The sequence below is a fragment of the Saimiri boliviensis genome, chromosome 13 (genome assembly GCF_048565385.1).
Source record: "Saimiri boliviensis isolate mSaiBol1 chromosome 13, mSaiBol1.pri, whole genome shotgun sequence".
Lineage (NCBI taxonomy): Eukaryota > Metazoa > Chordata > Mammalia > Primates > Cebidae > Saimiri > Saimiri boliviensis.
The window spans coordinates 85,016,350-85,029,356 of record NC_133461.1 but is presented as its reverse complement, the minus strand read 5'-3'; the positions used below and the strand labels follow the sequence as shown (position 1 = coordinate 85,029,356).

General features: G+C 35.6%; 1 protein-coding gene and 1 pseudogene across 1 annotated transcript in view; one reads left to right on the top strand and one right to left on the bottom strand.

Moving 5' to 3' along the window:
- TEX15 (testis expressed 15, meiosis and synapsis associated) overlaps positions 1 to 13,007 on the bottom strand; it is a 78,508-nt gene that overhangs the window by 23,784 nt on the left and 41,717 nt on the right. The window contains exons 4-6 of the mRNA XM_039463387.2: positions 11,906 to 12,143; positions 5,285 to 5,431; positions 3,653 to 3,815 (exon numbers count right to left, since the gene is read on the bottom strand). Of these exons, the coding sequence (XP_039319321.2) occupies positions 3,653 to 3,815; positions 5,285 to 5,431; positions 11,906 to 12,143 (548 nt within the window). The remainder of the gene's footprint in view (positions 1 to 3,652; positions 3,816 to 5,284; positions 5,432 to 11,905; positions 12,144 to 13,007) is intronic.
- LOC101047516 (ATP synthase F(1) complex subunit gamma, mitochondrial-like) lies at positions 7,932 to 8,890 on the top strand (annotated as a pseudogene).

Below are 13,007 nucleotides of genomic sequence, written 5' to 3'. Positions count from 1 at the left end.
ACAAGGATATAAAGAAACTCTAACTCTCAGATACTGCTGGTGTGAATGTAAATGGCCACTTTGGAAAATAGTCTGGCAGTTTCTCAGTCAGTTAGCACAGAGTCATCAGCAATTCCATTCCTAGATTTTATTGTACTCAAGAGCAATGAAAACACATATCCATGTGAAAACTTGTATGCAAATATTCATAGCAGAATTATTTATAATTGTCAAAAGTTGGAAACAACCCAAATGTCGATCAACTGATAAATACAATATGGTGTATTTATACAATGAAATAGTATTCCAAAAAAGAAATCAAGTACTGATATATGCTATAACATGGATTTACCGTGAAAACATTGTTAAGTGAAATAAAACAGGCACAAAAAAGTCTAAAAATTATATGACTCTACCTAAATGAAATACCCAGATTAGGCAAGTAAGTACATTAGTAGTTGCTTAGAGCTGAGGGTCATAAGGGAACGTGAGGGAAAAGGGATATAATAGTTTCTAAAGGGCACAGAGTTCCTTCCTTCCTTAGCTTCTAAAGGGCACAGAGTTCTCTCTCCCTTCCTCCCTCCCTCCCTCCCTCCCTTCCTTCTTCCTTCCTTCCTTCCTCCCTCCGTCTCTCCCCCCTTTCTCTCTCTCTCTCTCTCTCTCTCTCTCTCTCTCTCTCTCTCTCTCTCTCTCTCTCTGTTTTGCCCAGGCTAGAGTGAAGGGGTGCCATCTCAGCTCACTGCATCCTAAAACCCCTGGGTTCAAGCGATTCTCCTGCCTTGGCCTCCCAAGTAGCTGGGATTATAAGGTGCCTGCCACCACGCCCAGTAAATTTTTTATTTTTAGTAGAGACGGGCTTTTATCATGTTGGCCAGGCTGGTCTCAAACTCCTGACCTCAGGTGATCCACCTGCCTTGGCCTCCCAAAGTGCTGGGATTACAGGCTTGAGCCACGGTGCCTGGCACAGAGTTTCTTTAAAACGTGAGCTTTGGCTGGGTGATGTGGCTCATACTTGTAATCCCAGCACTTTTGGAGGGTGAGGCAGGTGGGTCACTTGAGCTTAGGAGTTCAAGATCAGCCTGGGCAACATGGTGAAACCTCGTCTCTACAAAAAAATACAAAATCAGCCGGGTGTGGTGGCACACGTGTAGTCTTAGCAACTGGAGGTGGAGTCAGGAGGAGTGCTTAAGCTTGGGAGGTGGAGGTTGCAGCAAGCTATGTCATACCACTGCACTCCGGCCGGGGTGACAGAGTGAGACCTTGTCTCAAAAACAAAACAAAACAAAATACCTTGAGTTTCAAAACTGTGGTGATGATTGCACATATTTGTGAATATAGTAAAAACAACTGAATCTTACACTTTCAAATCAAATGAATTGACATACATCAACAATAGAAAATAAAACAGCTACCATTTAAAATAGCATAAAATGTAAAATGTTTAAAAATAAAACAAGGCTGGGTATGGTGGCTCACGTTTATAATCCCAGCACTTTGGGAGGCCAAGGTGGGTCGATTACCTGAGGTCAGGAGTTTGAGACCAGCCTGGCCAACGTAGTGAAACCCTGTCTCTACTAAAAATACAAAAAATTATCTCAGTGTGGTGGTGCATGCCTGTAATCCCAGTTACTGGGGAGGCTGAGGTAGGAGAATTGCTTGAACCTGGGAGGCAGAAGTTGCAGTGAGCTGAGAATCACACCATTGTACTCCATCCTGTGCAACAAGAGTGAAGTGCCATCTCAAATAAATAAATAAAACAAAAGACATATAAGATGTTACAGAGAAAATTATTAAACTGAAATACATTAGAGATAACTGAAATGGGAAGAAATTGTTAACAGATTAGAAAACTCAATAAAGAAGACAATTTTCCACAAATTAGTATATAATCAATGTCAATCATACTTCTAATAGATTTGTTGGCAGACCTTGATAAGCTGATTCTAAAATTTCTATGAACAGTAAAGGAACGAAAACAAAAAAGAATTTTTTTTAAGATGAAGATCAGTTATATAGGTATTAGCATTTTTTTTCTCTCTCATACAAAGTCAGGTATTAGTATTTTTAATGAAGTTACAATAATCAAGGCAAGACGCTCATGGCAAAAGGATAGGCAAAGAGATGAAGTGAGAACTCACCAGGAGATCTCTGCAGCACCTGCAGCCAACTGATATATTACAGACGTGGTATTGCAGTATAGATCAGTGGGGAAAATGGATTCCCCAATAAATTGACCTAACACAACTGGGTAAGCATATGTAAACTAAAATAAATTGGTACTTTAAAGGAATCCTCTCACACACCAAAGTCATTTCCAGGTAGATAAACCAAAAATGGGAAAACATATCCATAAAGTTTAAAAAAAAACAGAAAAATATCTTCATGTCCTAGGAAAAGCATTCTTATGAAAGACACACATAGTAGCACTTTTCATAAAAAGACCTATTTGATATTAAGAACCCCTGTATTCATCAAAAAACACTGACAAAAATGAGAATACAAAGACACTAACTCAGAGAAAACACTCACAACACATACAACTGACCCAATATCCAATATGTAAAAGAATTCCTATACATCAACAATGAAATAAAAACAGCTCAATTAGAAAAAGCAGATAAAAGATTTGACCAGGAATATCAGAAAAGTGGAAAACTGATGGCCAATATACCTATCAAAAAAGAGCCTAACTTATTTAGCATTTGAGGAAAAGCAAAATATAAAAGCAACGAAATGCTGCACCTAAAAAACATTGCAAAAACATTGAAAAAGTCTGACAGCACTAAGTTTGGTGAGAACACAAAAATTCTCAACTTCATTAATTAGGGAAAAGCAAATTAAAATCACAATGAAATAACATCAAACTCATTAGGCTGGCAGAAACAAAAATAAAAAGCATAACATGTGCTGGCAAGAATATAGAGTGATTATGTCCTCTGATGCAAACCACTTTGGAAAACCATTTGATGTTGTCTTTAAGTTGAACATTCCTGTCGTAAATATATATTCTATGGAAAAATTTTTGCACATACGCAATGAGACACTTTTAAGAATGTTTAAAATAGCAATGTTTGGAAGAAGAAGATTGGAAAGTGCCCAAATATCCTCAGTAGGATAGTGTAGAGTGTATTTGCACAATGGAATACTCCATTCATTCATGAAAATGAATAAACTACAATCCCACATATCAATAGGGAAGAATCACACAAACCTAATACTGAGGCAAAGTACCTGCAGTATGATTCTAGATCTATGAAATGTAAAACAGGTAAAACGCAATTATTTTACTTAGAGATTCACTACTTTTTTTTTTTTTTTTTTTTTTTTGAGACAAGGTCTCCCTCTGTCACCTAGGCTGGAGTGCAGTGGTATGTACAATCTTGGCTCACTGCAACCTCCACCTCCTGGGTTCAAGTGATTCTCCTGCCTCAGCTACCTGCATGGCTCAGATTACAGGCACATGCCACCACACCTGGCTTATTTTTGTACTTTACTAGAGATGAGGTTTCACCATGTTGACTGGGCTGGCCTCAAGCATTTGGGGCTGCCCTCTTCCATTTCTCAAAGTGCTGGGATTACAGGCGTGAATCATTGTGCCCAGCCAGAAAATAATATTGAGAAATTTCATGACCAGCACAAATGATAATGAAGTATAATCATAAATTTATCTTACCAGCTCTCTTAGGAAATCCTGTTGAAAGGAATCTCGAAGATGTCGTAAGGTATCCGTTATCTACTTTTGAACCAATAAATTTTACTGTTACTACTGCATATGGAAGACATTGCCTGGGTTTATCTACAGGCTTTGAAAGGAAACTGTATTCATAGAAGTACACCTGAAAGATAATTAGAAAAAGAACAGGTTCATGCTGATTAATTTTGGCAATCGGACTTGAATAAGCTCATATTTTTAAAAAGTCAATATAATTGCATATTATTTATCTACTTCCATATAAACTTCTCCAGCTGCTTGTTTAACCCTAATATTTCTGAAGATGTACAGAATTCCTTTTCCCCCCATATTTTTTTTCCTTGATAGGCTACCAATATCTGCAGAAAAAGACACAATTAGTTTTTAAACAAAAAATATTTTTTCATTAAAAGTTAAATGTTTTGCATACAGTCTCAACTATTGTATTTTATTTGGTAGGAAAAATTAGGAAAATAACAATAGGTAATATGTTTTACACGTGGGAGCATGGATACAATTTCATAGAGAAGATTTATCTTCATTTAATCATAGTATGATTATACATAATCCATATATAATTTAATATTTGTATAAATTTTTCTTTTTTTGTCATGTCCACTTCTTAATTTCTTCAGCATATTCTGTATAAAATTAAAGGTCCACAAAATATCTATGTGAAATATGACAGATTACTGTTTCATCTAATGACTAATATGTAAGCCTTTTCTTTTTTCCTACTTTTGCGAAGTACAAAAGATCAAAATATTGGCCGGGCGCGGTGGCTCAAGCCTGTAATCCCAGCACTTTGGGAGGCCGAGGCGGGTGGATCACGAGGTCAAGAGATCGAGACCATCCTGGTCAACATGGTGAAACCCCGTCTCTACTAAAAACACAAAACATTAGCTGGGCATGGTGGCACGTGCCTGTAATCCCAGCTACTCAGGAGGCTGAGGCAGGAGAATTGCCTGAACCCAGGAGGCGGAGGTTGCGGTGAGCCGAGATCGCGCCATTGCACTCCAGCCTGGGTAACAAGAGTGAAACTCCATCTCCAAAAAAAAAAAAAAAAAAAAAAAAAAAAGATCAAAATATTGTTTCAAAATAGCCTTGTTTTCTAAAATTAACATTATTTATTATTGATAAATCCTAACTACATATATTTATTGGGCCAATGTGGTATTTTGACGCATGTATACAATGAGGAGTAATTAAATCAAGGTAATTAACATGTCCATCACCTCACCCATCACTTTTTATGGTGAGACACTGGAAATTTACTCTCAGCGATTCTGAAATATGCATTATTATTAACTATGGTCACCCTGCTATGGAGCCTTGTTTAAAAGAGAAGTAGGTATATTTTTGAAAGTTAGTAATTAATCTATGTAATATCTAAATAAATGTAGCCACTGTACTTTGAACAGTTAAATGTAAATTTTCAATCTTCCTCACTAGTATATTCATACAACAAATATTACAATAGCTTTCACTGTTTGCTTAACATATTATATTGAACGAATTAAGAAATTTTCATTTAATATTTTGGGAATTTAAGTCTTACAAAATGTGAAACATCTACTTTTCAAGAAATCAAATGAACCATTAACATTAACATACTGCTGAACTGTAGGCCTGTACTTCAATGGTATCTTTCAAAGAAGGTGCATTTCTTGACATATGGCAATCAAAGTTAGGAGAAGGATCCAAAGAAACTTTATTTTTATCCATAGAAGGTTGGATTTTCTTCACTTTTCCAAAGAGAACCTAAAAAAAAAGAAGCCCCCCCCCCACAAAAAAAAAGTAAGAAAGAATATACCAAAACACTTCTAAACTGTCACACTTCAAACATAAAAGGCTAACATTGTTTTGTTTTTCTGAGACAGGGTCTTACTCTATCACCCAGGCTGGAGTTGCAGCCTCAACCTCTCAGACACAAGTGATCCTCCCACCTCATCCCCATTGAGTAGCTGGGACTACAGGTGGGCACCAACATGCCCAGCAATTTTTGTAGGGACTGGATTCCACCATGTTGCCCAAGCTGGTCTTGAACTCCTGGGTCAAGCGATTCTCCCACCTTGGCCTCCAAAAGCAATGAGATTACAGGCATAAACCACTGTGCTAGGCCCTGATTTTTTAAGTAGAAGAAACCTGAATGGAAAGATAATCCATTTTCTAGATGAATAGGATGATTTAACATGGTAATTATGTCAATTCTTCCCCAAATTAAACTATAAGATTAATTCCAATAAACATTTCACAAAATCTACTTTTTTTTTTTTTTTTTTTTTTTTTTGAGACAGAGTCTCATTCTGTTGACCAGGCTGGAGTGCAGTGGCATGATCTTTGCTAATTGTAGCCTTCACCTCCCAGGTTTCAGCAATTCTCCTGCCTCAGCCCCCTGGGTGGCTGGAATTACAGGTATGTGCCACCACGCCCAGCTAATTTTTGTATTTTTAGTAAAGATGGGGTTTTGCCATGTTGGCTAGGCTGGCCTCGAACTCCTGACCTCAGGTAATCCACCTACCTCGGCCTCCAAAAATGATGGGTTTACAAGCATAAGCCACTGTGCCCACTGAGAATCTACTTTTAAAAATGGGTTTTAATTTAACAAATGTACTTGGAAGACAAAACAAACAAGAATAGCTCAGAAATTTTTTGAAAAGTCTGGGTTAGCAATTGAGAATGATAGAACAGAACAAGTGACTTGCAACTCCAGATATAAAAACTTTTTTTTTTTTTTTTTTGAGACAGAGTTTTGCTCTTGTTACCCAGGCTGGAGTGCAATGGCACGATCTCGGCTCACTGCAACCTCCGCCTCCTGGGTTCAGGCAATTCTCCTGCCTCAGCCTCCTGAGTAGCTGGGATTACAGGCACGCGCCACCATGCCCAGCTAATTTTTTGTAATTTTAGTAGAGACGAGGTTTCACCATGTTGACCAGGATGGTCTCGATCTCTTGACCTCGTGATCCACCCGCCTCGGCCTCCCAAAGTGCATTACAGGCGTGAGCCACCGCGCCCGGCTAAAAACATTTTTTAAAAGGATGGTACCACAAGAAAAAGCAGAGAAAAGATCAAAATGAACAAAAAACAGAATGAAAGAAAAAGCCTGAAGTAAGCTCACACATGTATTAAAAATACTAAAAATACAGTATATTAACAATACCATTTAAATAATTGATGATTCAATTCACGATGTGGGACAACAGAAAAAATTAAATTCTTTTCTTAACATGTTACAGATTTAAGTATTAAAAACATAATGAAAATACTGTAAAAAGAAACATAGGCCAATATTTACTCAACCTCAAAGTGACAAGTGTTTTCTAAGAATATGTGCCAAAAAATATGAACCAAAAACATATAAACTTCATAACATCATAATATTCTAAAACTTTTGCCTATGAACAACAAATGATTTAAAAACTAAAACCATGAACCTAAGTGACAGTATTTTATTACTGTTATTTTAAATAGATTAGTACATTCATTCAACAGTCAAAAAATACTGAATATAAAGTTGCATTCTGAATTGGATCTTGGAAAAGAAACAAACATGAATAGAAAAATATCACCAGGCATGTAAAGAAACAGAAAATTATAGCCAATTCAAAGGAAAATAATAAACAGAACTTGTCCCTGAAAAAGACCTGATGGCTGATCTACTAGACAAAAACTTTAAAACGACTGTCTTAAAGATGCTCAAAGAACTAAGTATGTAGAGATAGTAAAAAAACAATGCATGAACAAAATGTAAATATCAATAAAGAGAAAACTTTTAAAAAACCAAAAAGAAATCCTGTAGCTGAAAAGTACAGAGGCTGAAATGAAAAGCTCACTAGAGGGGTTAAAAGGCAGATTTCAAAAGGCAAAAGAAAGAATAAGTGACTTCAAAGATTGGAAAATCAAAATTATTGAGTCTCAGGAACAGAGAGAGAAAAACTAAAAAAAAAAATGTGAACAGAGCCTAAGGGACACGTCGGACAATATCAAGCAGATGAATGTACACGCTGTGGGAGTCTGAGGAGAGAGAGGGAAAGGGCAGAGAGAATATTTGAAGAAATGAAGGCTGAAAACTTCCCAAATCTGATGAAAGATGTATATATTAACATCCAAAAAATAGGAGGATCACTGGAGCTGGGAAGTTTGAGGCTATGTCCCCGGGGGGGGGGAAAAAAAAAAGAAAGTTTTTACTGTAGCCAGCAAACTATCCTTCAGAAATGAAGGAGAAGCTGAATAACTGACCTTCAGCAGGGCTGCAGCTACCATGTTCTCTCACACGGGTGTCGCTGGGCTATTGGCGTGGACCTTGCAGCTGTGATGGATTCAAGTTCGAAATTTGGCAACTTTGAAAGATATTACCAGGCAACTAAAGTCCATCAAAAACATCCAGAAAATTACCAAGTCTATGAAAAAGGTAGCAGCAGCAAAATATGCCCGAGTTGAGACAGAGCTGAAACCAGCTCGAATATATGGATTGGGATCTTTGGCTCTGTATGAAAAAGCTGATATCAAGGTGCCTGAAGACAAGAAGAAACACCTTCTTATTGATGTGTCCTCAGATCAAAGACTGTGTGGTACTATTCCTTCCTTCACTGCTAAACAGATGTAAAGTGAGGTTGCTACACTAACAGCAGCTGGGAAGGAAGTTATGCTTGTTGGAATTGGTGACAAAATCAGAGCCATACTTTAAAGGACTCATTCTGACCAGTTTCTAGAGGCATTCAAAGAAGTGGGAAGGAAGCCCCCTACTTTTGGAGATGGCATAAGCCATTGCCCTTGAATTACTAAATTCTGGATATGAATTTGATAAAGGCTCCATCATCTTTAATCAATTCAGGTCTGTCATCTCCTATAAGACAGAAGAAAAGCCCATCTTTTTGCTTAATACCAGGCAAGTACTGAGAGCATGAGTATCTACAATAATATTGGTGCTGATGTGCTACAAAATTACCAAGAATACAATCTGGCCAACATCATCTACTACTCTCTGAAGGAGTCCACCACTAGTGAGCAGAGTGCCAGGATGACAGCCAGGGACAACACCAGCAAGAATGCTTCTGAGATGATTGACAAATTGACAATGACATTCAACAGTACCTGCGCCAAGCTGTCATCACACAAGACTTGATTGAAATTATTTCTGGTGCTGCAGCTCTGGATTAATGAAAATCAAGTTCCATCCTCAGACAAGAGGTAAAGAAGGAAAATTCGGCAAGCTGATTTTGTTTTAGCTTACTGCTGTCTTTGTCAGAAGAAACTGTTCCTCCATTGTTTGAATTACTGAAGACAGCAATATATTTGTAAATTATCTTACAATAAATAACTTAAGGAAAAAAAAAGAAATGAAGGAGAAAACTTTCCCAGACCAAAAAAAAAAAAAAAAAAAAAAAAAGCTGAAGGAATTTATTCCTACCAAATCTGTCCTACTAGAGATACTAAGGAAGTTCTAGCCAAAAGAAAATGATACTTATATGATTGTTAAACTAATATTGTAACCATGGTGTATAAATCACTTGTGTCTTTTTTAAGAAGACTAAATGAAAAAGCTTAAAAATAATGACCACAATTTTTAAGAGACAAGTGATATACATAATGTAATTTTGATTATTAAAAATTCAAAATGTGAGAAGTAAAGGAAATTAGTGTTACAGGTTTTTTTCCTTTGCAATTAAAGTTGTATCAGTTTTAAATAACTTGTTATGGATGCAAAATGTGTTTTGTAAGCCCTACCATAAGCAAAAAGCAAAAAATACTAAAAATAAAAAGCAATAAATTAAAACGTATTATCACAGAAAATCAACCACAAAGGAAGACAGGAAGAAACAGTTACAAAACAACTAGAAAACAAGTAACAAAATGGCAGTAGTAAGGCCTTACCTATCAATATCAATAACAACATTGTAAAGAACAAAATTCCATTAGCACCAAAAGGAACTAGAAAAGCGAGAGCAAACCAAACCCAGAATTAGTAAAATATCCGAGAAGAAATAAAATTAAAACTAAAAAAGTACAAAAAGATTACTGAAACAAAAAATTATTTTTTAAAAAAGGTAAACAAAATATACAAACAGTTAGACTAAGAAAATAAGAACAGATGACCCAAATAAATAAAATCAGAAAGTAAAAGGAAACACAATTGAAACCACACAAATACAAATGATCATTAGAGACTAGTGTGATAACTAAATATCAATAAATTGGAAAACCTAAAATACATTCCTGGACTTCCAACCTATTTGAGACTGAACCATGAAGAAACAGAAAACTTGAATAGGTAAATAATAAGTGACAAGATCAGAACAGTAATAAAGTCTTCCGACAAAGAAAAGCCAGGTCCTGATGGCTTCACCAGTAAATTCTAACCAACATTTACAGAATAACGCCAATTCTAATCAAACTATTCCAAAAAATCGAAGGGGAGTAGATACTTCCGGACTCATTCCACAAGGCCAGTTATTACCTTGATGCCAAAACCAAAGGTAACAAAAGAAGCTATGAGCCAATATCCCTGATGAGCAAAAATGTAAAAATCCTCAACAAAATATTAGCAAATTGAATTCAACAACATACTAAGAATATCATTCATCATGACCAAGTCGAATTCATAGCAGTGACGGAAGGATGGTTCAACTTATGCAAATCAATAAATGTAGTAAGCTGCATCAACAGAATCAAGGACAAAAACCGTATTATCATTTCATTAGATGCGGAAAAAGCAATAAAATTGAACATCCCTTCACAAAAAGTCTCAACAAATTTGGTATAGAAGGAACATACCTCAAAACAGTAAATCTCATGTATGACAAACCCAGTTAATATCATACTAAATGGGGAAAAATTGAAAGTCTTTTCACTAGGATCTCGAAGAAGACAAGGATGCTCACTTTTACCATTTCTATTCAATACAGTTCTAGAAGCACTAGCCAGAGCAGTTAGGCGAGTGAAAGAAATAAAGTACATCAAAATTGTAAAGGAAGAAGTCAAATTATCATTGTTTGTAGAGGACATGATCTTCTATTTAGGGAAACCCAGTGTCATAAAAAAAAAACTTGTAACTGATAAATTCAGTAAAGTTTCAGGATACAAAATTAACAAACACACATAAGTAGTATTTCCATATGATAATATTGATCAATCTGAAAAGGAAATCAGGAAAGCAATCTCATTTACAACAGCTACAAATGCTGCACTCTGAGTTTGTACCACTGGACTCAGCCTGGGTTACAGAGTTAAGGCTCTATCTCAAAAAAAGGAAAGGAAATGGGAGAAGGGAGAAAGAGAAAAAGGGAGAAGGAAGAAAAAGGGAGAGAGGGTGTAAGGGGAACGGGAAAGAAGGGAAAGGGAAAGGAAGGGAAGGAAAGAAATGCTTATTACAGGATATTTGGAAAATGCTAATTTGGAAAACTAGAAAGTACAGAAAATTATATTGTCATGATCCAAAGATCATCACTAATAACAAGTGCATTTTATATCATCTCGATAATATCTCATTTTTTTAAATTTAAAAAGTTAAACATGATTGCGTAAACATTTTCCTGAATCTTAAAAAATTCTCCATAAGCCGAACTGCAACGGATACTTCTTATTCCAGAGACAGAATATATAATACATTCATAATACATTATTGCTGGACATTTACATGGTGGCTATTTTTCTCTACTACAAACAAGGCTTTGACACACACACACACACACACACACACACACATACACACACACACACACACACACAATAGTTGAGAGGTCCTATATACCCTGTGCTCAGCTTTTCTTAACGTTAACATCTTATGTAACCACAGGAAAATTATAAAAGAATTTAACACTGATACAATATCATTAACTAAAATAAACTGCAGGAGTTTAAAAATAACTAGCTTAAACCAAAAATTTTATAATATAATGCTTTAGAGGAGGGTACATAAAACACTACAGTACTTATTTATGATAGAAACAAAAGAGTAAAAGAGAGGCAGGTGAATTAGAACAGAAAACTATATATTGAGAAGACAAAGATGAAGGCTGCCTTTGCTTTTTTTTTTTTTGGCTTCTGCTTTGTGCTGTACACCCAGGTAAAGGGGAAAGAGGAAAATTTTGAATAATGATAACAAAAATAATAAATATAATTATTACTTATTTAATATACTGTAATTTTAAAACACTATCAATTTATATTGAAAAGATAATATGTTCAGGTCAATTTAAAGCAAACTGTCCATATACTTTATTTTATGCTACCTACCTTAAAAATTAAAATACTTTCTACAGTAATGTTTCGACTGTGAGAATAATTCAAGGCAATATCAACATGTCTAAACATGTAAATTCCAAGAAGAGGACTTCCTAGTATCTTCAATGTAGATGCTCTGGTACTTATTCCATTCTGATATATCTCTGCCACATCACTCTGAGGAAGTGCTAAAAAGCAGAAATGTTCTTCGAGTTCTCTGCAATGTCTTCCACTTTCACGCATCTCTGACCTAAAGTAAAACAAATAATGTACACAGTTAAAGATAAACATCAATAATATTTTCAAGAAGATACATATACATATTTCCACTGACCATAGTTAGAAAGCAAGAGAAGTACTGATGATATTCAGAGGTACTACACTGTGATGATAAATTAGGCTGAAAATCATCTTAGGAACAAATTCAGGATTACTTATCCAAGATTTATGAACATTATCATCCCTGGTATAAAATAACAGGGACTAACATTTCTTAAATACTGCTAATATAACCAGTACAAAGTCTTAAGCAATACATGCATCTTCTTTCATTCTCAAGCTCCCAAGAAGTTTTTATAGTTTATTTTGTTGCTGTTAACATTTTTAAAATGAGGAAAGTGAGGTTCAGAAAGTTAAATCTTGCTGAAGTAGGAAAATAACAGAGTTGGAATTATACACACCAATTCTTATCTGTCCGGTTCCAGAGCTCAAGTTCTTGTTAATTGTGTTATGGAGGGAAGAATGTGCATTTTTGAAACAAAATATCTTGTCTACATTATATATCTCTACATATCTGTAGACACAAAAATATACACACATGCACACAAATAGTCAATTATTAGGGACATTTCCCACTCCTCAGGATTTAGGTGAAACAGGGTAGTATTTGATTACGGAATCCTATCTTAAGCAAAGAAAATTAGTAATCATCCTCAGAAAAGATTATAATCTGAAGTATAGATAACCCTCAATTCTACCACTTCTATTACAAGACCCATTTAAACATAATATAATATGTTAACAAAATATATATCCCTTCCCTAAAATTGACAGATTAAATATCCTATACAGCTTGCTCAGGAGTAGCAGCAGAAACTGCCACACCAGGTGGTAC